General features: G+C 42.5%; 3 protein-coding genes across 3 annotated transcripts in view; 1 reads left to right on the top strand and 2 right to left on the bottom strand.

Moving 5' to 3' along the window:
• The first annotated feature begins 78 nt into the window (after nt 1–78).
• On the top strand, nt 79–4,443 carry LOC125023264 (serine protease HTRA2, mitochondrial-like). The gene is made up of 8 exons (XM_047610414.1): nt 79–773; nt 1,324–1,528; nt 2,121–2,315; nt 2,564–2,596; nt 3,081–3,189; nt 3,304–3,370; nt 3,470–3,565; nt 3,990–4,443. Exons 1-8 carry the CDS (start codon nt 313–315, stop codon nt 4,153–4,155), a joined length of 1,332 nt encoding a protein of 443 aa, XP_047466370.1. The 5' UTR covers nt 79–312; the 3' UTR covers nt 4,156–4,443.
• Nucleotides 4,444–16,992, bottom strand: hif1aa (hypoxia inducible factor 1 subunit alpha a). The gene is made up of 15 exons (XM_047610413.1): nt 16,713–16,992; nt 9,856–10,046; nt 9,395–9,546; nt 9,123–9,207; nt 8,617–8,726; nt 7,911–8,113; nt 7,639–7,745; nt 7,384–7,531; nt 6,947–7,254; nt 6,657–6,859; nt 6,447–6,563; nt 6,106–6,362; nt 5,917–6,016; nt 5,744–5,828; nt 4,444–5,654 (listed from the first exon to the last, which is right to left on the bottom strand). The coding sequence occupies exons 1-15, from the start codon at nt 16,742–16,744 to the stop codon at nt 5,491–5,493; spliced, it is 2,262 nt and encodes a 753-aa protein (XP_047466369.1). The 5' UTR covers nt 16,745–16,992; the 3' UTR covers nt 4,444–5,490.
• Nucleotides 16,993–21,186: 4,194 nt separating this feature from the next.
• The window catches only part of prkcha (protein kinase C, eta, a), a 21,723-nt gene continuing 18,008 nt past the window's right edge, over nt 21,187–24,901 (bottom strand). Inside the window, exons 12-14 of the mRNA XM_047611629.1 lie at nt 24,404–24,592; nt 21,824–21,970; nt 21,187–21,712 (exon numbers count right to left, since the gene is read on the bottom strand). Coding sequence (XP_047467585.1) covers nt 21,563–21,712; nt 21,824–21,970; nt 24,404–24,592 — 486 coding nt within the window. The 3' untranslated portion in view covers nt 21,187–21,562. The remainder of the gene's footprint in view (nt 21,713–21,823; nt 21,971–24,403; nt 24,593–24,901) is intronic.

The following is a 24,901-nucleotide window of genomic DNA, read 5'->3' as shown; positions in this document are numbered from 1 at the left end:
GTCGCCCAGTGGGGGGCACTAACACGTGCAGTAGCTTCTAAACCACCATAAAACCATAGAAGAAGTGTAAACTGCGCACGCGCAGGCTCGCAGTAAACAAGCTTCCGGGTTAAGGTTGTTATTGGCTGTCTTTTCCCGTGTTTTTTTGTGTGGATAACAGTCAGTTTTAAGGAGAGTATTTATGTTTTATTGTCGTTATTTATATGATCGACGTTACATTTAACGAGAAACTTTTTTTTTGTTAATATATTTCAATATAAATAGTGTTTGGCTGTCTACAAACTCCCGAATCTCTGACTGAAGTGATGCAACATGGCAGCAACTGCTGTCAATAGGTGTCTTCTGTCAGCATTAAGGACACATACTCGGTGTCAGAGCCGTGGACTGAACTCTTTGGCTGAGAGGACAGTCAGTCGGGTGTCCTCTGTTGCGTTATGTGGGCACAGGGGACCAGAAGATAACGAAAAGCTGGGCAGGACAACTCCTGCTTGGGATAGAAGAAGTGGTCAGCGGGACAAACAAAGCAGTCGTCCTCTGCTCAAGTCAGTGTCGCTGGGTTTGGGCGTCTGCGGTGCGGTGCTTCTGGACAGTAAAAAGGACGAACATGGGGATAAAAGAGTCCCTCTCTCCGGGCGCTGTCTTGAACTCTTTCTGCCCTCGGCTCAGTGTGCGTCTCCCTTTAAACCCGAAAGCCCCCGCTATAAATACAACTTCATTGCAGATGTGGTGGAAAGATCCACCCCAGCTGTCGTGTACATCGAAATCATTGGCAGGTGAGTTGAACAGAGCGGTGCATTGTCATACTTGATTTATGGTGGCCCACAGTTTTTGGATTGAGTTATTGTTTTAATAGCTGCTTAATAAACGAAATACGTCCCATGATATTAAGATATTAATCTCTGTCTCAGTCACTGAATCTCATAGTGTGACATCTGTGTGGTAGGACTGCAACTTATCAGTTTCATTTACTATAGAACTACAGATGACAATGCCCGTTAAATTACACAGATCACTATTATTATTATTATTTTTAATGCGTCTAACTGAAAAGTCCAAAGCTTCTCAGGAATGAGTTGTTATTTGTGTAAGTGTGATTTTTATGTAACTTTTTATCTTATAAAACAGCTCATGTTTCGCCTGGTAACACATGAATGTCCCCTTAGGCATCAACAAAGTCTTATTAAATTATAACTGTTATTTTAATAATTAATTTAATAACATAGGCTTCTATAATGTAATAAGAATATGTTACACGTACTAAATATCTAATGATGCATGTTGCTTCCAGGCTGAATAACGTGAACTGCTTCGCCTGTTTCACAGACACCCGTTTTCAGGGCGAGAAATCCCAGTGTCAAACGGTTCAGGTTTTATCATCAGCAGCGACGGCCTCATCGTCACCAATGCTCACGTCGTGGCCAACAAGAGAGGCGTCCGCGTGAAGCTCACCAATGGAGACATGTACAACGCCACTGTGCAGGACGTCGATCCTGTTGCAGACATTGCCACCATCAAAATCACTCCTAAGGTGGGCGACATCACAGAGCAGGAAGCGAAGAAGAGAGATTCAGACGATTACTAGTCTATTACTGTAGCAGACGTAAATAATACATACGTAATAACAAAGGTTTCTGGGTAAGCCACACCAAGTTCCTGACTTGGAAACCCACAACAGGAAACCAGAAGAATAATTAGCGGTTGACAACCATTAAAAAATGTATGATAACATCAGAATGAATAGTGATGACGTGTCATGAATCCCAACTTGCGTACGAACACACCACATACACACAATAGCACAAACAAACTATTCGAAGACAACACTGTGTTCTGCAGGGAAACGTTACTCTCAAACAGCTAAATAGTGACTGTATCTCCCAGGATTTCGTAAAGTAAACAATAAGGCTGTGATTCATAGAGTCTACTGGAAGAGCACTGCACCAAAGCTCATGAACAGGCTTGTATTTTCCTGATTGGTACTGTTGTGGAAGAAAAAACTTTTGTAACAGAAAAGGACGCTTAACGAGATCAAGTCATAGCTACAAGAAAAGATTAAATAAGATGCTCTATCTTTGTATTGAAGTGATCTTCTCTCCATTTCCTCTAAACCTGGCGTACAGAAACCCTTACCCACGCTCAACCTCGGTCAGTCGTCTGAAGTTCGCCAAGGGGAGTTCGTGGTTGCCATGGGGAGCCCGTACGCTTTAAAGAATACAATCACATCGGGGATTGTCAGCTCAGTGCAGAGAGGCAGCAAAGAGCTGGGCCTGTCCAACTCCAACATGGATTACATACAGACAGATGCAACCATCGATGTAAGTATTTTGATACAATTCTTTTTGTTATTTGTTTTTGTAGCCCATTTTCATTGTGCAAATTTCTTTCTGAGGCAACAAAAATATCTCTGGAGAAATCTGTAAACAAAGCCTAAACAAAGGCAACTGGACTCATTTGAGTCTCCTTGAAGATGTTTCACTACTCATCTGTGTAGACTTCCTGTGACTCAGACATGTCTCGTATCATGTCTGTTAACGTCACACACGACTGTTTTGTTTGTCTGCAGTTTGGAAACTCTGGAGGTCCCTTGATTAATTTGGTGAGTCACTGTTCCTGTCTAAATGTCTATCGCATTCAACAGTGCTTGTGTACAGTGTTAACCAATAGGAGGAAGATTTTCTACGTTAACTGAAATGTTATCTGACATCTATACACGGTATGCTCAAGTGGTTGTTATTTCCTTAAACGCCATAATTAGATTAGTCTAATGCAAGTTAGGTAGTGAAAGTCTAGAGCTGAGCGGTCGTTGAGTCAGCCTTGTTTTCTTAGTTTGGGGGAAAAAGTCCTAATTTGCAAAAACTTCACAGTAGATTAATCCAACAATAGAATAACTAAATAGATTTATGGAGATAACACTTTAAATTAGACACTAAGTTTTGAAGTTGTACATTTGAGTGTGAATCCAAAATTAGAAACTTGAGAGAAATGTCAACACCAAATTAATTGCTCAATTGATTTCGGACTCACTTTGTTCAAATTTACACGTGAACCTTTTTTCCGTTCGTGAACTCCTCTTTCACCAGGATGGCGAAGTCATCGGCATCAACACCATGAAGGTCACTGCCGGGATCTCCTTTGCTATTCCGTCCGATCGCGTGAGAGTTTTTCTGGATCAAGCAGCTAAAAGAAAGAGTAAGAGCAAACTGAGAATCAAAAGCCACACTGTTTGTGTAGCTTTTAACTGCAAACACTTAACAGAACGAGTCCCTTAGTAGAAGTTTCTCACACGTGTACGATTCCTCTAAGGTTCCTGGTTCGACTCGGGGGCGAAGCGGCGGTACATTGGTGTCATGATGCTGACGCTGACACCGGGGTAAGTTCTTCACAAGCAGAAAGACCTGCTCTACGTGAAGATGAGCAGCGGAGCACCTTTGTGTCTAAAACACTGTGTTTTTCTGTTTTGTCCCTTTAGTATCATTGCCGAGTTGAAGTTCAGGGACATGTCCTTTCCAGATGTGACGCACGGTGTCCTGATTCACAGAGTCATCCAAGGCTCCCCGGCCAAAAGGTAAGCTCCCATATACGCATAAGCTGTCTGAATCAGATGCATGTGCACACCGATCAGGCATAACATTATGACTACTGACAGGAGATCTTGTGACGATGTGATGTTCTTCTGAAAAATGTTTGACACACCTTGATAGCAGCAGGATGCAGCCTGACACAGGCACACATACAAAAACTGTTTAGGAACAACACAAAAAAACATGAAAAAATGTGTTGAATCTGTGGAATGATCCAGAGACTCCTTCCTTCAACCTATAGGACCCAAAGACCCCCACCAACAACATCTTTGACTCTCATAATTACTGCCATTCAGCATCAAAATGCATGTCCACTTTCAACAGGAAACCTTCAGTGTGTTTTCTAACATTGTTGATACAGCTGAGAAAATATTGCGCCTTCATGAATTGCCATCATACTTGTTTCAGAGCTGGCATTCAACCAGGAGACGTTGTGCTGGAGATAAACGGGGTCACGGTGAACTCCTCGGAGGAGATCTACCACGCCGTCCACAGCAGCGACAAAGTCACTATGTTGGTGCAAAGAGGACACGAGACGATTCAATTGCAAGTGACGCCTGAGTACACGGAGTGATGCTAACCTCACCATCTCCTAACTTTATGTGGGCCTGGTGGACGGACAACATGGTTGGTCGATGTTCACGAGAGGAGACAGATCCAATACAGAACTGTGACCGTGGTGATGGCTGTTTAATCATTTTCATGTGATTTACTGACATGAATAATCAGTATTTTTCCCTGGGTTTCTACCTCTACAAATTGTTTTGTTATTCATTACAAGACAGTAGGAACACGTTCATGGGATGATTTGTTCTTCAGCAGCCAAACATTGTGAAATAAAAGAATGTGAGTTGAAACAGTGCACTTTGTTAAAGCCATTTAATGTCAAGACAGCAAAAAAAGAAGCATGACAGACCCAACACTATGGCAAGGATCAATGGTATTAAACTGACTACCATTAAGTGAGCAAAGAAGTTTGACAAGTCACAAATGTTACTCTGGCAATGATTACACAAGTAAGGTATGATTCGATGAGATCCCACTTATTTAAACTGACTCTTCGAGTATGTTGTGTACAGTAAAGACCAAAAACATGAATTCATTTCATGTAAGAGAAAAATCTGCATGATGACAAGTAAAAAAAAAAAAAAAAAAAAAGAAGGTTCCTCTCAAATTCCGCTGAGAGCTATACTGAGTAAATTAAAATTTCCCTGGTATATGTACAGTAACACACACACACTTACAGTAAAGTAATAAAGTGACATGTACTGCACTGCTACACAATTAAATGTATTTACCTCAAAGACCGATACCTATTAAATTGAGATAACATTCAAACCACTTCAGGTTTAAACAATATGTTCATACTTCTGGACTAAAGACATCTTGTTAGGTACGAGTACTACAACATACAAGTATGGGAGGAAAAAATAAAATTGTTCAAATCCCATTAAAACTACTTTAAAAAGGCTTAATATATATTGCTGGTAATATTTTTCTTTAAGAAAATATAAATTGTGCGACTGAAGCTTACAATACACTGCTGGCAGTAGAGCCAGGTTCTGTGGTGACCGGCTGGAAAAGGGTCATCTGTCGAGGCGCTGTGTGCTGAGAAACTCCCCGAAAGACAGAGAGAAAGAAAAAGAGAGACAAAATACAATAACTTGACATCTCACGATGCCTGAATCCCTTGCACCAAAACTCGGATGCTGCTATGGTGTTTGTCACGGTGGAATGCTGCAAAAATCACATGATGTGCACAAACAGCAGCCAAACTATAATCAGACTCATACAGATACATAAATAAGGGGAAGTTGGGGGGGCGGGGCTTCGTGGAGAGGGAGTGACAATGTGAGGGACAAATTGTAGTGTCCAGTCTAGTCCAGCAGTGAGCAGGCTAAGCATTGACTCAGTTGACATGGTCCAGAGCACGCAGCAGCTCCTCGCCCTGCAGCAAGTACTGACGACCCTGTAAGGGGGCGTTCACCTCGCAGTCGTAGCGGGTGAGCTGTGGCAGGGTGAAGAGGGAGCTGGTGCCCTCTGAAGTGCTGCCGAGCAGACGACTCGCCAAATCTGCAACGGAAGAACATACGGAGTTACGACCCTCCCGAGGATTGACGTCAAATCCGCACCGACTTTGGTGAACAATTTAGTTTATTCACCTGAAGGCAGTAGAAGTATGGTCTTGGTTGTTCCTGACTCTGACGCCTTCATCTTTTTCTCAAGCTGCTCCTGGGGCAACGCTCCCTAGGGGAAACCATCAAATACAGACAATCAATCTCTCTGACGGTGACAGTTAACATCAACAAACAGTATTTGGATGCTGAGGACTTACCGGTCCCATAATGTCCTTTAGTTCCCCCAGTTTTCTTTTGCGCTGTGCGTTCTGAGCTGCCAGCGTCCTGAGTGAGATGTCTTTGTCCAACTGTGGGTTCCTGCAGCACAGCAATAAAAACAGTTAGCTCAACCCCCTCCTAAAAGGAAATCTAAGGTATCTGATGCACTGTGTATTTAGGAGCTTTACCTCTTTGCAATGATTGAGGCAAGATGAGGTGCATTTACAGGCTCAGGCGGCGCTGGGGAAGCTGTGCGACTGCCTGGTGCACTGAAGGGGGAGCTGGGGTAGCTGTGGACGTCCTGCGTGACGTGAACTGGAGAACTCTCAATGGATTTGACTGGTCCACAAGATAGAGGCTCATCTGGGGACAAACTGCGCAGCTGGAAATCATCATCCATGGGGATGTAGGGGGCCAACATCTCCAGATCCAGATCCTCCATCGCCTTAAGGAACAAAGAAGGTTTAATGAATCGGAATACAGAGAGCTCTCACAGGTATAAAAGGGCAGTGTCTCCTCATCTTCTTACCTGGGTGTTGAAGGGGGTTTTGGGCTCTGTATCAATGGCAAACAGCTTCTCCACCATGTCTAGTTTGAAATCTGAATTCATATCTGAATCCATGGGGAAGCAGAAGTCCAACTGAGCCTGAAGTGAACAGACATCAAAGGTCATTCCCAATTTTAGTGCAGATCAAGATGTTGTTTATACTGAAAAGTGACAATGATGAGGCAAACTTACCTCAGAGGGGCTGCTGCTGGTCGGTGAAGTGGACGGAGCTGGAGCAAAGCTCTCAGTTTTTGCGTCCTCAGAGGTGGTGCTGGTGACGTGGAGAGGCTCGCTGGGAGGCAGAGGAGAAAGAGGCAGCATCAGCTTGTCACTCGAAGGGGGAAGCATTACGTCATTGTAGAGAGGGACTTCTTTCAACAGCGGGATCTCTGTATCTGTAACACAGCAAGGGGGAATATATATGATTACAAACTGTGGTTTGCGCTGTGCATAAGTGTAAATATGCTTATGAGGCCACTAACCAGGGCTGCTCAAGTCCAGAGAGATGATTGTGTCTCCAGCAGCTGGGGCCAGCAGCGTGAGGGCCTCTGGCTCCGCCTTCAGCTTGTCATACAGGCTATCCGGCTGTTTCTTTAACACCTGGGTAAAGAGTTTGATCACATCCAGCTCTGCACACTTGTCCTCTTCCTCCTCCTCCTTCTTCACTGGAGAAAGGACAGGTTGGCTGCTCTCAACCTCAGGCTTGTCCGCCTCCTGCTGTTCCTCCTTCCCTGGCTTCACATCTTCAGTCTGCTCCAGAGACAGGATCAGTTTCTCCTCCTGGATGCCACTGTAGCACAAGTGAGGCACATTATGCAGCTGTTAAAATATTATTCCCATTTTTGCAAAGACCAAAGAATTCGGCGAAGACGTGTGTCTCTTCTAAAAATAGTAAGCATTCAAAGAACTCTCACAATACCTGAGCACAAAGTTGACACAAACAACACACTGTGGCTGTGAGTTCTTGTTGTTGTAGATGACAGTGGCCTGCGTTTCCACCCACACAAATCCTCCTCTTTTGGCCAACATACGGTACTGGCCTGTGCTGACCTGGCCTTTTGCAAAGACTAAGGGAAAGAGAAAAAACAAACAAAAAATAAAATACAAGTTGGGCCAAAATAAATAAGAAGAGAGGTTTTATCATTGCATGTTCCTTTTATTAGTTTATGCTTACGGTTGTGGTGAGTCTTGGTAAGATGGTCTGAGTCCAGAGCGTGATAGTACTCATAGACAGAGCGATTCAGCAGATCCTCTGGATCGTAGCCCATGAGCTCAGTGATCCTGGAGAAACAATAGTAAGAAGCTGATGTGATACCTACACTGAACACTAGGTGTCTCTATGTGAACATGCCACATAAAGCTTTGCCAGTGATGGCTGGTGTTGTTAAGAAGCTGAATAACATTTGAGCCCCTGTTAACTCTTACGATTACGACGAGCAAACTAACCTCTCATCACAATATGTGAATTTCATGTCCATTGTGTGACGGCTGAGGAAGGTTTTGGTGTCCAGGGGGACCTCGATGTTGGAGGGGTGTGGGATGGGGTCACAGATCAAAACCAGGTAAGGAACAGATGGCTCCTTGTGGCCGTTGGTAGTCTCCTCAGGCTGGTTGTCATGTATACGCACATGACCTGAGCAGTGAAGCACCTACAGAAAGACGACAGGGCGATCACAACAGTTAAGAGGCTGTTGACTTTTTTGCTTCCCTGTTTCTATTTAGGAATATCACAAAACACACTGCTAGAGTTGAGAAGAGAAGATATTTAATATTAAATAGTAATGAATATTAAAATGGCTCATTTGCCAACACGCTTGCTTCATTTGAATAGATTGGAAAGAATGATGAACAATAATTGGGATGAGGTGGCTTCATTATTGCCACCAGTAGAGTTATATGGAACTACGACATGCCCCACAGCCTCATACAAGACCAAAGTTGGAGTTTTAAAAGGTTAATAAAATAATTAAAAGGATAATAAAACTGCCATGTTCAGCTCCGACATTATTAAATTGTTGCTCAGGGTAATTTAATTGACCTGCCCAGCAGACGTAGTGCTGACAAACAACCGTGCGCATGGTACAATCACTTCCTTGAAGAACCTAGCAGTACAGTCGTGATGCCTTTCCACACTGGATTCATTGTGACCTACCTTCCATGTAGCTGACTTGACGTTGACAGTGCGGCCCCTGCTTGTGAGAGTGCACTTCATTCTGAGGAAGAAGCTGCGCTCTGTACTTGGCTCCTTGGCTTTCTTGGCGCCTGAAATCACAAAAGCGGGTACAGAGCCGTGGTTTAAAAAGGGAAACAATCCTCTCACGTTGTCATTTCAATGGGGATCATGTCCACCATATAAGGGACCATTGTAAGTTTTTCATTTCAGCGTTTTATTGCAATATTGAACCAACCGTCACGCGTTCACATTTGCATTCAGGGCAGACATGAAGCTATAAACGTCAGTGGTGAGCTACACATAAAGGAAGTGGACTTAGTAACCGTTATTGCTGAGATAATATCAATGTGTGTCCAGTGCAACATCACGCAGAAAAGAAAATTAATCTCTACAAATTATATTATGAAACCACTGAGACCTTTTAGCAAAACAAAACAGAAAATAGTACACAAACGGAAAAAAATACCAAATGTGACACTGCTCACCTGTTCTGTGGATCAGCATCTCCCTCAGCTCCTCCTGATCACAGGGATGTGTGAAGTCAAACACACTGTGTCCAGTCAGGTCAAACTGCAGCACATACAGAAAAGACAAAATGAGCTCTGTCCTCGTACATGCAGGAGTATTAATGGTTAACAGCAGAGCACAATGTTCCCCGGCATGCTCTGTTCGTACAAAATTAATCCCATTTACAAAACAGCTTCTTACTCCTTCCCAAATCAAGTATATCCTCTAGTTTTAGTCATATCAGACCAACCTGTGCCAGCCCAAGGCACTTGTTGACATTCTCGGAGAGATAGATCATATCTCCGTCTTCAGACAGCACCATGAGAAAGCCTTCCAGAGCTTTTAGGTAGGAGCTGTTTAGCTGGATATCAAGCTCCGTTTCCTCGTCTGCCATTGGCTCATCTGGGAAGGGGAAGACGAGAGTGCGAGATGTGAGATAAAAGAACATCAAATAAAATCCTGTCTAAAAGGACACTGCCATTCTTCAATTTTTTTAAGAGCAGCTCCAACTTTGCAGTTTTCCTCAAAAGCGTGTCATCTCTGTTCTTTACAGATTCCTAACACAAGTAAATCTAATTCACATTTACAGTCTGTACCAACTTGCTCTGAAGCTGGTGCAAAACCACCAACGGCTGCACAATTCAATTTTCATTGCCAGATGTGCTCCAACCTAAACTGTCTACCATCAATGGAATAACTACAGCTACTGACCAGTGCAGAGCAGCTTCCTCATGCGCAGGTAACTGATGGTGAGCCTCATGATGGAGGCCTTGTCCAGGCTGGAGGTGACGCTGTGGGCAAGAGGCAGCTGCTGGGCCAGCTCGTAGAACACCTCCGACTCCTTCCCACGCCGGCATCGTGCTGCATCCCTTGATTTCTCCTTCCTCCGCTCCGAACTAACCCTGCGGGAGAGACGTGGTGGGTCAGCCGTAGCTTGGACACGTACTGGGTTTTCTGAGCACACTCCAAGAGCAGACATCCTGTCTTGAGTGCATCTACGGTGTCTGGTCAGCCTCTGGCCTGTCACTGGAGAAGGCTGAAGCAGCTGGAGTCTGCAACAAGCAACCTCACGGCCAAGCCGCCGCCTGGGCCCCCCCGTCAGACTCGTTTACACACACATGGATATCTGCAAGCATCTTATTGGCTGCTCACCAAAAGAAATGGAGTCCACCCACTCAAGTGATTGGCCCGGAGGATGGGCATAGATTCTCCCGTCTGTCTCTTGGTGCACGGCCAAGCAACAGCGCGACACCACTCATCTTGACATTTACGAGTCTGGTTAAAAAAACCTACTAGCACAAAGCATGATAATACCTGCGCTAAGAGATAAAGTAAACACAGACTGAGTGGGTGACCCCTTCAACTACCGGGACAAACAAACAGGCACCATTTCTGTTATTTTACAATAGCAACCCGTATAACTGCTCACTGGTTATACTAGCTCCACTCCTGACGGTGCGTTCATCCAGGCAGTTATCCAAGGTCTGGCTAATGGACCCTTGCCAGAGTGTAAACAAGATGTTAAGTATTTTAAAATGACAAATGCCCTTTAAAGGAGACTCTGAAGGGCGTAAGACCTTAATATGCAACTGTAAAAACCATTCCTGTGTTTACTGATTGTAACGGACTAGAAAAACACCAGAGTTTTTAAAATACACAGAAAATGCATATTTTATTTGTACTGATGAGCAAAGTGTGACCACAAACACAAATAGTCGGGCTTATCGTGATCCCTGCATGATAACTGCCTCCTTCTCATAAACTCTACCTCACAGCCCCAAATGCATTTAGACACTGGAGCAGCCTCACAACAAAATGGATGACAGTTCAAAAGCCCTTGGCTATGAAATGCACACCTAATTGAAATTGATCTGTTGTGCACTTACAGCACTGACCAAGGCCGTATTGTTATTTGAGGCCCCCCAACAAGAAAATGGACCAGCTAACTAAAATTATCCTACTGCATATCAAGTCCCCTGGTTGGGTTGCAGGACACTTTTAGTTTTAGATCAGAACTTTCCATCAAATACACACGATAGGCAAAATACTATATCGTATATGTGTTATGTGTGTATAATTAGTCCCCTGGAGTAAAGGGATTCATTTACTTATGAGTGAGGCCTTTTTTCCTTAGGAAGTAACACACCTGGTGCTGCTGACTAAAGTGTAGGAAAAACTGTCGGAACACATTAGAATTTTGTGCGCACAACATCTTTATGCAAACTAAACACACAAAGCGCTTTTCTAGCCAAGGATTAAAAAAAAAAAAAAAATCCCACACACCATATTCATGTTGGATCATGGCCCAACCACAAGTCTATGGGATCCCTTTCCTCGTTCATCTAATCGCATTTGACGAAAGATATTTGTGGGAACAAACTATGTGAAACTGAGATTTTTGATGGTGTATACAACAAAAATTCTCTTTTGAAAGATAGAAACGTAAATCCATTTCTAGAGAGCGAGAGAGTTTCAGCCACAAGCAAAAGCGGTTTCTACTCTCTGACAAATATTTACAAACTCTTGTGTTAACCCCGTGGGACAATGCCAGAGTATCTGGACATCATTATGTCTTTCAGTGGAATATGTCAAAAGGGAAAGACAAACTTTCATGACTACTAAATAAAAAAATCTATGGGAAAATGTCTGAACTGGCCAATGTTAGACACATTTTAAGCTTAATTTTGTCAAAACTCACAAAACATTTGAAGTGTTTTATACAAGCAATAAAACATGCAGTTTTTATGTCCCAGTAGTCATTGAAATTACAACTTGAGCTCCACGATAATTTAGATAGGCCTGGTCTTGTTAACTTAAAATAAGTGCCATGGGGAGTTACCAAGCTGAAGTGGTGTGACTTGCCTGCAAGGACGTCATAATAAAACATTTTCTTTCTTTCAAGTCTGAGTTATGGCTCTTACCTACACTCAAATAAAGACTAGAATCATTGGTACATAAAATTATCACAAAGTAATTGTACACAGGGCCCTCTAACAAAGTATTTAATGACCTTATGGCAGTTAAACTCCACACACTGTTATAAACCAGTTTCCCACTAAATTTGACTGACTATCAATTCATTGATGAATGCACCACCCTGTGTACAAAGAGTTACTCCTGTAATGGCTGCCCCTCGTTGTATCACGTCTCCATGCACATCCCCTTCAAATTAAGCTGAGCTGTAATATTCCACTGTGTTTAGCTAAGGATTAAAATCCACATGTTGATACGTCACTGTCCAAACCACAATGTATTACTGTACAATCCAAGTATATGTAGAGGACACGAAGTAAACCAAACTTGCCTAAACGTGAACATTACACAATACAACAAAGGGCACTGAAAGTTTCACAGGTCAGTTTGAAGAAGAAAAAAAATGACTCCTGTGAAAACTGCTGACACAACCACACTTCTGTACTCTACTGTCCTATTCACACGTGATCTTTTCGTTATAAAAAGTTAAACTGTTGCCTTGTGACGACCCGCTGCCATTGTCAAAATTTAAGAAAGGGGAAACAAAACAGCTTTCATCCAAGACGCAGTGACAACACAGCAGCTCACTTGATGTTAAAACAAAGGCGAGCAGAGAGGCCAGGCTTACATAACACTACTAATGCACATGGTCATGCATGCTCAGCCTCCCCTCTGCTTCACAGCCAACAGTCACATTACAGTTGTACTCACTCTAATTAGACTCGGTTTGTGAATGAGTACTATTACGTAAACAAAATGTGACCAAGTAAACCTGAGATTAACAGGAAAACAATCCAATCCACAAATATTATCAGTGTATTCTGTTACTGGGGTCTGACCCATTTTACTAGAGTAATGTCCTCACTATCTGTCGGTACTGTTTAGTGTGCCAGTAAACAGTGTTATGTAATACAGTTCAGAGAGACAGCACCACACACTATCCATGAGAAGGGGGAAAGCAAAGCCCCTTTTACAGTCAAACGTACCCCTGATGTAATGTGTGACGTGCAGGGGCGACTTTTAAAATGATTCAGGCTTTGAGCCCATTACTAATATACTTAGCAAATTTTGAGTTATTGGTGGTAAAGCGCTATGAAAATCTGGGAAATTGTTCAGTCACACTTGTGCAAACAAACTTGTAGCTGATGCATTTTTGGAAAATCCATTACCTGAAATTACCTCCACCACTTCTGAAAGACTGTTCGACCAATTACAATTGGCCCGTGAACACCCATTATAATCATGCCATAATAAAACTTTTTAATAATAATAAACTTTCCGTTTGCCATGTGTTGCCAAACACACAGCGTCATCTTTGACATGTGTTCAGTGGAAAAGGTTCCTTAGAAAAACTGAACCATATTTTGCAGACAGCTACTGATTAATTTTACTAAAGAAAATCTTATTTTTGTACAATTTGAAACATGTGGAAGTGAAAAATATATTCAAGAAGATTCTTACTAGTACACCAGACAACGTTTGGGATATGACGAATGAAGGTCCTATTGTCATGGTTCCTTCCTTGCATTGTTTATGAGACACTATGTAAAACCCATTAAGACTGTGCTATATATAACAATCAAGTCTGCGTTTCTGTATGGAGATAATAGTGGCAGCGCAATACACATATATAATACGTACGTGTAATTCGTAGGGTGTCTACAGGAGTCATTTCTCCTCAAGACTATTTCTGCTGAAGGATCAAATGGTCGCGGCAATTAAGGCTTACGAAGACTAAGTTGCTATCTTGGCATTACATACCTCACCAGCAAAAGCCTTTCTCTATTTGCATTTCGTTTAACGGAAACATGCTGATGTGATCAAACTACAGAAAAACTGTGATTTAAGGTGAGCCTTAATTTTGCAGTTTAATCACAAAATGCACAAAAACCAATAATACATACATATACTCCATAGAATCAAGCAACCAAATCTCTGTTTTCATTTCTAACTACCCTGCTACTTGAACGCCTCAGGGCAACCTGGAGATTGCCATCCAGTGAATCGCTACACACATTTGGCCACTCCTATTGACGTCAAACCCTTGTGATTAAGAGATGAGACACAAGCAACACCAGAGCACCTAAGAGACCAGCGAAAACTGCATCTAACCAGACTGCAACATTAGATTCATTCCGAGATACAAGTGAATGCATATTGATTAAAACTAAACAGGATGTTTCATCACCCACAGGCTGCCAGAGAATGCCAAATTTAAAGAGTACACACGTTGAAGCCCCTGAGATACTTATGCCGTCTACAACATCACAGAGAAATTGCATGAATCTGAAGAGACACTCATTACTGGTCAACTATAGTTCACCCGACACCACTGAATCATTCCTATGCAGGACATGAACAGTTTTGCTGAGATCTCATTGAAAACTCTGTGGGAGTTCACCATGTAGGTTGAAACAGAATTTTCCAGTATTTACAATATCATATTCTCCATTTACACCTGGAGACCTACCCATTTCAATTTATATAGTTTCTTTTGAGTCATATTAGTCATACACTCTACTACTTTACACTAGATAGTCATTAGCAGTATATTCCACACTGAAGTGTCCCATTGTCCCTCATAAAATAATTTTATTATTTTACTCCCAGATCACAGCAGAAGAATCCCCACATTACCTCTCGACTCTTATGACTACACGCTAATCACTTTTATGACCATCTCTTTTGTTTATCTCCAGACAGACTAAATGACCTTTTGGTTTTAAGACTGTTACCACTGTGACCAGCTTTACCTTCTATTTGAAGCTGTATACTCGAACTGGAACTGGGACTGGTGCGCAGAGAAATCTGAGCTTTGCACACAGGTATAAGCTCATCAACTGTCACCATATTTAGCGCAACAATGACAGAAAGGCCCAGATCAGTAATCTGCTTGGTGTAGTTGGAACATGAGCAGGAAACCTATTCTACAGCCAGTAATAATGGCTATTTTTGATGCAGAATGCTAAGCTTTATATTTATTATATATATTGTTGCTTTCAACTAAACATAAAAGGTTGTATGTATATTATATATTACAGTAAATATATAATTCTGGGACACCGGTTTGGCCTCAATAATCATAAAATAATCATGAACATCATTTTAGCCGCAAAGCTTATCTGACTTTTCACCACATCCAAAATACGTTCTCTTTGCATGTGAAGAAACCAGGCGTTTTCCTGCCACTTCTGGTGTGTTGTGTCACTCGTTACCAAAACACTTTCACTTATTATGTTTGGGTAAGGTGAGCCGCAGATTGCCCATCACATTATTACAAACACCTCTCCTCAACCTGCAGGATATTTAAACAAAATGTTGCAGGTCAAGGGCCAAGAAGATCCTGGCACAACCCAGCCAGCCTTTCTTGTGCCATCAGACCGGTGTTTCCGCTGTCTGAGGACAAAGACTGAGAGGGTGAAGAAGACTTTTTATCCTCATGCCATCCATCTGCTCAACTGTGAGTCTTAACTGGACTTAAATACGACTGCATTACTGCACTTTATTCACACAACTGCTTTAAAATATTGTAAATTCACATATATAGGCGCTACCCCCTTTTAAGTTTACATCTCAAGTTAACACTTTATATTTTATTTTATTCAATTTTATGTTATTTTTCCTCAGTCATACATCTGTATCTATATTTTCTTATCTTGTGTGCTTTATTACTGCTTCAACTGGAGTACTTTTTACAACTGTCTGCAGGTCCAACAATACATTTCACTGTGCATTGTACTACGCATAAATGTGCATATGACATCTTATCTATTTTAAATAATCTACATTATATTTGTCTATTATTCTGTCCTTCGGCACAGACAACTCTCTGCAGCCACTACCCAGACGTTTTCCTGAAAATTAAAGTTTACGATTAAGATAAAGTTATGTGGAATCGTCTTGTAATCGCAACGAATGGAAATGCACCATAAAAGCTTGAAGGGAATATTAAATAAGACTTCTCCTCCAATCAAACCTCGTCATAACTCGTTACCAGAAACCCAAACCAAGGCCAGGCTCACTTAACCCTGAATATTTTAACAGAAACCATACACCATACTCAACACATGGGCGCTGGCAGCTTCTCACTGAATACTGTCAAGGTTGGCACACCAGCTCCAAACAGTACAGCACCGACGATATACTTTATTACAACGATATTCAATGAGCCTAGAGTGACATTCAAAACAAATGTAAATAACAGCCATGTTACATGTAGGAAGTCTCAGCACGGACCACAAACACACAAAAACGTAGTAGTTGGTGTCAGAAAACTAATTTCAACGACGTTTTAATCAAGTAAAACAGATGAAAGATACATTTGACCTCAGCAGAATGCAAAATAAAGTGTTTAACAACCACAGGTTCTCGGTTTGTTATTACACGTCTGCTAGCTAGCTCCGTTAGCCGCTAACAGCGCAGCCAGAAAACACAAACACGAACAAACACATAAAACTAGCAGCTAACCTTGAAACAAAGGCAATAATACAACACGGCTAACAGCACTGAAACCACAATGAAACACCAAAGTTACCCAGGTGGCTCTTAAACCACCCCACAGCCTACTACGTAGCACTGGCTAGCACTGACATTACCTTTTCTTTTCGGGTACAATTCCTGTGTCCATGTCAGGACGAAGAGGACCTGAGTTGAGTCTCTCTATGGGTGTCGAGCTGTGTCCGGGCCCGGCGAGAAATGTACCAAAATCCCACGATATTTCGCTAAAATTTACTCCGCGAATCCTCAGGCGAGTTGCATAAGAGTCCTCGCTGTGTATATTTCGTCAAAGAAATCAGACTCTCGACCGATATAGGCGGACCACTCGTCCACTCTTCTTCAAAATGTGTGCCACGCTGGAGAGAGGGAGAGAGAGAGCGAGAGATAGAGAGAGAGAGAAGGAGAGAGGGGCGGGGGGAAGGGGGGCATTGTGAAGGAGGATCGATGACTCCTCCCACCGGTCCGCGGCCACGCGCAGTCACATGCTTTTCTTCCATCGTGGGCGCGCACAGGAAACCATAGACACCAGCCGTGAAATGGTTGTGAAACAGCAACACAGACATTGTATGAAAATATGACTAGGTATACTATTTAAGTCCTTACATATAATTCCGGTCTACTCTATTCTGTGTGCATGCAGAACGTTTAGACTCTTACTCTAATGATAAATATCTTGTTTTGTTTTGTTTTTTTTTGTTTTGTTTTTTTAAGTATTTGAACTGGAGAACGGCTGTCCTTTTAATTTGGGATAAAATGTGTTCTCTTCCTAAAGCAGATGAATCATTATTTTCAATAAAACAATTTCCAATAATACGACCCATCCAGTTTATGGTGCCTGTGCCTTTCTTCCAGTACACCATCTCACAAATAAACTCTTTCTTAATTCTTGGTTTCCTGGTCTGCCTCCCTCTGTGAATGCAACTTCTTCTTCTCTTTTTTTTAGGGGTGTGTGGGGTGTGTGTGTGTGTGTGTGTGTGTTCAAAAGTAACAGGCTTAAGCAAATGTGCTGAGTCCACATATAGTTTACATCTTGGACATAAGAAAGGCATTTGGTTTGCTATGTCCTCACTCTGGCTGTGTACGCCTGCCAACATTTTTCATTGTGCTGGAGCAGCGTATGAAAATTTAGTAGCATGTATATTTAGCTTTTATAGACAGCGAATAAACATATAATAAATGCTTATAATGTACTGTAATATAAGCAAATGTGTTTGTTAAATATTTGTTAATAGCTATATCTCATCTGGTTTAGTATGGATGAATGAATGAGAATTTAATAAAATACACCCGGAATGATATAGAGCATATAATGACACGACAAATAAAGTGCATTACTGACATACGTGGGTGTGTTAGAACAGTTTATATAGTGCTCATACTTGCTAACAGGGAAACTAAAAAGGTGGTTATTCTATTTGATATAATGGTTTAAAGCTGTACACGTGCTCAAATATAGCTGATGTCAGGAAAAGAAAGTAAAGAACTTATTGAAGAAAAGAATTCTTCCAGTTTGCACCATAAAAACTGTGAGGTTATATGTGGATTTCCACGTCAGACTACTTGGCTCTGAGATGGTTTTGGTAAATTTCCTGGACTGGCTTGGAGACGGCTGTAAAGTCGGGCCCCTCCTCCCTCACCGCTGCAAATTTCGTTAAGCAGTTCTCCATGTTGTATGAGATTTTGTGACTCAGCTGTTGCTTTGCAAAAGAATAATTGGTTTCTTAGCCATTCAAATCACAGAAAAGCTCACTCTCGCTTAACCTTTGCCTATATGTCCTCTTCATACTTAGCACATGTTGGTTGTTACATCTAGTCACGACAATTAAGCAAAGCTTTGGTTCTCATTTCCAGGACTGTAAGGTGGCATGTCAGTGTGAATGTCATGGTTGACCTTCATGCTTCACACTGTGTTTGTTTTCTTGGACACATGTTAACTTGTGTCTATGTCGGAAACCAACTCTATTCAAGACTTGAGGCATAAAGGCGATCTCTTCTGAGCCTATTCAATCCTCACGTGATAAAAACAGAATATTAGTAGAATTATAATCGAACGATAAGCACATTTCATAGTGTATTCCACAGAGAAGCTTTGTTATATTTTCATCTGGATAACTGTCTGTGCTTTTACAAGGGTTACTCATCTTACAGGTGACCAGTTACTAACCATTGAGTAACTGGTTGTGTCTGTACTGAGAACTGAGGTTACAAAACACCACAAAGGTGAGTTGGCTGTTATTAATGATGTTTATATATTTAGTCAGTCTGATTAAATTTAAGGTGTCTGGGAACTCACTGGGGTACTAGCCACTCCTTTCCCCGAGCCAATCTCTCCACGGCACAACCTCATTCACAAACCCTGGCGTCTCCGTGAGAGCAAACAGTGCGAGATAAGTAACATGCATCTCGTGTGCAAAAGAGGGAGCACCTGCTAATTTCTTTTGTGGCGCAACCAGTCCTTACGCCTTAGCACTGCCACAAACGGTGACAGGGTAGGGTTTTAATAGTGCCATTAACACAGCTTTGAAACAGAAATGGCGAAGGATTGCACTGTCACAGTAATAATGGGCATTGTCTGATTGCGATAAGCTTTCTGAATCGATGTCCTAAAGCGACTGCTTGACAGGGTGAAATATAAAGATCGAGTGTGACAACTAGGCTGGAGTACTAAATGTATTTTCTATTGACGCAAAAAGCCCAACAAGTGACAAAAATACAGATATGGATTTCTGCAGTGACAGACCTCGGTGATGTCTTCGTAGAGACTCTTTTCATTATCTGTCGCTGCTTTGGGGGGTTATCAGTCAAACAGCTGATTCGATAAAGCAGTGCAGAGACACTGCTGGTGGCCATCAGTAACTTTAGCAGTAAAAGCACAGATGAGGCTCTTATATCTTCTTTCACATTCCGATTCTTGCCGACGGTAAATTGCCAAACAGGGCCACAATAATGGGTAAACAAACACTTACGTCTTTTAATCCAATGTCCAATTCTTTGTAAAGAACACAGCGGCCTGTGGCTGTGAGTGAAAGCTTAAAGTAGATTAGCTGCCAGAGCAATGCATGTCTAAATACTGGGTCAAAACTATGTTTAAATTGAATTAGAGACTTAACAGGGATTAAACCACAAAGGAAGAGATTTGTGGCACTACTAGCACACCATTTGGTCAAATTTAGTTTTTGTATGTAAAAACAACTTCGCATTAGCACAAAAGCTGTTTAGATTGCGAAGGAAAGTGAGGTCGGGTTCAATTTCAGACAGCACAGAGGGATTTTTTTTAGGGGAGTCTCAAGCTGCTAATTTACAGTATTTAGAGGAAGAATTATCCACAGGAGACAGGGCTGTGGAGATAAACAGACCTGACGACTTCCTCCTTCAAACTTACAGGAAGAATCCATATCCTGGAAGGCTGGCCCTGTTTATTTCTGCGCGAGTTCAGTCACAAGAGACTCAGCACCATGCAAATGTCTTTTTTAGTCTCCTGTGCTATTGGTTCAACAGTTTCAATTTATATTGACAACGGCGCACAGCGTACAGGTTAAATGCTTCACGAAGTGTGGAAAAAACAGCACGAATCTTTCACTCTCTCGCATCTTCCTGTTTCAATCGGAGGCGACAGTAATGACGCCGTGCGGTTTCCTGTTTATTCTCTTCTGGTTAGCAAAACGCACCATCGGAGGCACCCACTAGAGGATTGGCCAATATTACAGTACTGCAGGGTTAAAGTTTAAAGTCCGATTCTGCTTCCCTCTTCGCTCAGTTGCATGTTCGCACAGAGAGAGAGAGCGGTTTAAGTGTTCAGTTGAGAAAACACTGAATAATTTTCTCGGATTTACATGTTTGTAAACAGCTCCATGTGAGTTCTCGTTACCCAGGCAGTCTGCCCACGGACCTGGAAGCTTTCAAAGGCTCTGTGTTTGCAGAGAGAAAAGAGAGTGCTCATGTGAAGAGAGGAGACGACTGAGTGATTACTGTTGCTCTTGAGAAATTTAAACACGGCCCAAGCATCATCTGTTTCTGGCAATAGCCAAATTGCCTAGCAGGGTTGATCCTCTGTTCAGGTAATTGTGTGGTGAAATCTACAAACTTTCAGATGTTTCACAGTCACCGTGAATCACCACCGTTTTCAACGCAGATGAAATGTTGCATCATTCTCAACATGCCTGGCCGATCATTTCGCATGCAGTCACTGAGATGGATGCCAAGTTGCTGTTACGGGGTGTGTCGCATCAATAAGTCATTCAAATCATCTATAATTTGAAACTGTATCCAGTAACATTATAATTTAATCAAACTTGAACCATTTAACCTATTTTGACCTTTTTAAGTTTTTTTAAAGTTTTGGTCTTTTATTTTGAAAGTGTAAAGTCGCTTATTTATCCAGTGTCTCTGGGCCTGTGTGTGTGTTTTTCCAGAGAAGGGTCACATCACTGAGAAAGTATTTCATCTGCTCACTCAGTCCTTCCAGGATTTAACTGGCACTCCGACATTTCTGGGAACCTCTATAGCAGTTGGTTGGTTGAAACTGAGCCTTGGGGAGAGTTTGAGCAAAAAAATCAAACACAGACCACGACATTGTGCTTCAGAAAGTGCTTTTTCATTTGAAGAAAACGGAAGCAAACTCATTACAACACAACAACATATCAAATACACCATGTCAAATTGCATGAATGTGTCAATTAAGCCATTATCACAGTACAAACTAAATGTAATTCAAAAGCTGGCCGTGTGCCACTTTGTCCGGAATTACACTTTACGCTTAAGAGTTCAGATGCAGGCCCGCGTCCTTGACGAGCTGCTGACCGGCTGACTCCTTGGCACTTTGCGCACTCATATCTTTGGGGGAAAGTAACAGCATCATATCGAACACCACTGGGAAATGTCTCAGGCAAAGCCATAGATACCGGGGAGAGTGAGGCAGGTGAAGGCTTGCAAACGAGCGAGGAGGCTCTTAGCTCTCCAGCAGTTCAGGTGACGTGAAGGAAAAGTTGCGAAACTCCTCCTGGTTGGCGGAGGGGATCAGAGGGTCATCAATGGGCGTGAGGGTGGGCTCTTCCTGGGTAAAATCTGGGTCAAAGTTGTTGACGTCCTCCGGGGTTTTCTGGAATGCAAAACAAATACAATAAAAAACAAGCACAATGTCAAAGTCAAACACTGAGTGCACACACTCAGAAAACACCCTGCCGTCAATAAAGTCATTCATTTGACTTACGATCCTTGGCTTGAAGGGTGGTTCTATTTCCCTACGATTCAGTTTCTCCCAATCAATACCGGTGAAGAAGGAGTGGCTGATCACAGCGTTCTCGCCGCCCTCCGAGGCCACACAGCCCAGACGCCTAGCTGGGTTTTTGGTCAAGAACTGGAGAAGACAAAAGATAGAGGAGTTCACAAAACACTCAACAAGAAGTCAAAACATCAGTAAATTATCAGGTATGTATGTGGGACACAATACGAATGAACTGTTAGAAAGTGAAAATGCGTATTTTGTTTAACCAGATAAGACTAAACCTTTTTGGAGGAAAGCCAAATTGGACTCCAGCCAGGTGTTCAACCAGTCAATCCCCGCCCACCGCCAAAAAAAAAAAAAAAAAAAACAAACGAAAAAAAAAAAAAATGCCCCAGGCTGTGTCTGACGCCTCCCACACTGCTTCGGTTGGACTAAGTTCAACTTAGTTCAGTAAAGTGCAACTGAGGTCTCTCAACTTCCTGGTAGTGTATATGGCAAAACAAAAGAGTCTCCTGCAGACTGTTTCTCTGTTACCAAGGTAAGAGGTAAAGTCCCGAGGGAAGAGAGGCCAAACAAGAAAAAAAAAAAACAAATAAATAAATAACCTAAAAAATGAAAAACTTTATTTTAACTTGCCACTGGGAGGAAACTGAAAACAAATGTGTTTTGAAAAAAACTGCCTTGGCTGAGGAGTCGCCTCAGGGCGAGCTCTGACATTCAGACGGGGCTACAACAAAACAAATGAGCCTCCGTCTCCACGGTGACAGCAGCCAGATTAACCTGTAGTCATCGGAAAGATTAATATGTCTCGCAACCTCAGCTCCAAACACTGTTCACTAACAAAGTTGGTCTAAATAACACTGCGTGAAATTCACACAGAACGAGTTTCAATCACAGGGAAGCCAGAGTGGGCTCCGCTGTCCCAGAATGACCTGGGCTGGTTGTGTAAGGGGGGGAACCAACGAGCTGAAGCGAATCAAAACTAAAAACAATGAAATGTCTGATTAAAATCTTGTAATATGCACGCTGAAGCATGTGTGCACTTTTGCCGTGGCCTGTATGCCTCACGGTGTCTGCTGTGAGTAACACTTGTAACCTGATCGATGTGAGTGAGCCGGGGGTGTTTGTTTTATATGGGTCATGGAAAAAAAAAACACTATAGAGACGGATTCACTAAGAAGCAAGCAAATACATATGGACATATAAGACTGGAAGCCTGATCTCATTACAGCTTAGATTAAATGTTACGTCTCAGCAATATGGTTCATTTCATTCTTTTATTCTCATCTTTCTAAATACTGGAACGAGTTCTTAGAGAGGAATGGAGAGGCCGAACATCGCAGTCTAATGGCAGTGAAGCCACATGCAGGGATTTGTAGCAGGGAGAATGACTTTTAAGGATGTGATTTGCAGTTGGTGGACTTAAAAAAAAAAGAAAAGAAAAATCCACATAATTGACCAGTATGGTTCTAGAAGTGTTCAGTGCAGGAGACTAAAAAAACCACAGGAAAACTATTCCATCGAGGTTGATGCCATCTTTCCATGGCTACACGTCAGATGGTGCCATCCTTGGAACCACACCTGCCATGTCAGCACTCACAAATGAAAAAAACTTTCTACACTTAACTAGCAGCTAAAACTTCTGGAAGAAACAGGATAGAAAAAAGAAAGATATTGCCAAAATTTGAGTGGGAAAAACTGTTGATATAACTGGTGGATGAAAAGCTGGTCATTTGATTCTTAGCGTACATCTGTACATGAAACATCTTCAAATGACTGCACGTTATACACCGATTACTCTCAATATTATTTCTAGATTTCAAATCCTCATAAAGCCCTGAACATCGTGACAACTGAGCTCTGTGAACTTGCTCCCAAGCACAAGGAGAACCGTGCAACGGATCAACCTTCGGCAAAAATAGAGCAGTGGCGTCCGAACATAATGCGTGACACCCGGGGGCAATGACAAATCTGCGGGGGGAGAATTTCGGTGCTTCCTCAAGCATGCTGGAATAACACCAAGGATACGAGGCGAACAGTGTGGATATGAAGAGGAATGGAGGGAGGAGGTACCATTGTATTAATAGCTCGTATGCTGTGGCTAGGCAGTGGACCATGCCTTAATATAGTTATGTAAAAGGCTCGGGCCAAACAGCTGGTCGGCAGACTCCAAAGGTCTGCCAGTCACTCAGGAATCAGAGTGTGTCAGTCAGTCAGCTAGTCACTCTCCCGTGTTTGATATCTAAATACAACGTGCTGCAGAGATCCCGACACACCGTCCTGGAATGCAGGGATCTGGTAAATGTTTACAGCTTCTCAAGTTTTTCTCATCAATGCTGCTCACAAAGCCACAGACAAATTGATTTCCTCTATCATTACTCGAGTTTAAAAAAAGGCCTCACAGACATTTCCTGCAATTGTATAACGCGAACAAAGTCCGGCAGAGTCGATCCGTGGGGAGTCAGTGCTCGCCAAAGTCTACAGTGAGACCATGCTGTCATGCGGCTTCATCCGTCAAGGAAGTTTCACAGTGTGAAGAGACAAACTTAATGCATGCACACTCACAGCTTTGAGTATATTAACGGCCTCCGTGCTAAGCCAGGACGCGTAAACAATCTCCTCATTGAGGATGGACTCGAACAGGTCGTCTTCGTTTTCGGCCTCGAACGGCGCGTGCCCTGACAGCATCTCGTACAGCAGCACGCCAAGCGCCCACCAGTCAACAGAAGGGCCGTAGAGCATCTCTTGCAGAATCTGTGGAAACACGTATAGGGATAGAGCATAACATTACAGCGCGAAAGCCATTGGAGTCTATGCAGTGCATGTGTTGGATTAGTGTTTTTGCTACACTCATGAGTGGGCGTTGAGCATGGCAAAGAATCCTTTCATGAATCCGGACACACAATGTGGGTCTGTGAGAAATCTTTCAAACATGAGGACACACACATCATCTTAATCCCTCATTACAAAAACAAGCACGGCCCTCAATGCACATTCTGGCGAGGGGGGATCAGGGTCGAACCAGTCAACGGCGCGGTTCACAAGCTGAACTCACAGGTGTGC

The sequence above is a fragment of the Mugil cephalus genome, chromosome 17 (assembly GCF_022458985.1).
Source record: "Mugil cephalus isolate CIBA_MC_2020 chromosome 17, CIBA_Mcephalus_1.1, whole genome shotgun sequence".
NCBI lineage: Eukaryota > Metazoa > Chordata > Actinopteri > Mugiliformes > Mugilidae > Mugil > Mugil cephalus.
This window is presented reverse-complemented; position numbering and strand designations above follow the sequence as displayed.

Bases quoted from the DNA above. Each gene is read 5' to 3' on its own strand.
- LOC125023264 (XM_047610414.1), top strand. From the start codon at position 313: ATGGCAGCAACTGCTGTCAATAGGTGTCTTCTGTCAGCATTAAGGACA. The intron at 2,316-2,563 runs GTAAGTATTTTG...GTTTGTCTGCAG, and splicing joins AGACAGATGCAACCATCGAT to TTTGGAAACTCTGGAGGTCC. The intron at 2,597-3,080 runs GTGAGTCACTGT...CTCTTTCACCAG, and splicing joins GAGGTCCCTTGATTAATTTG to GATGGCGAAGTCATCGGCAT.
- hif1aa (XM_047610413.1), bottom strand. From the start codon at position 16,744: ATGGACACAGGAATTGTACCCGAAAAGAAAAG. The intron at 8,727-9,122 runs GTGAGCAGTGTC...TTGTGATTTCAG, and splicing joins GATGCTGATCCACAGAACAG to GCGCCAAGAAAGCCAAGGAG. The intron at 6,564-6,656 runs GTAAGTTTGCCT...TGTTCACTTCAG, and splicing joins CCAGCAGCAGCCCCTCTGAG to GCTCAGTTGGACTTCTGCTT.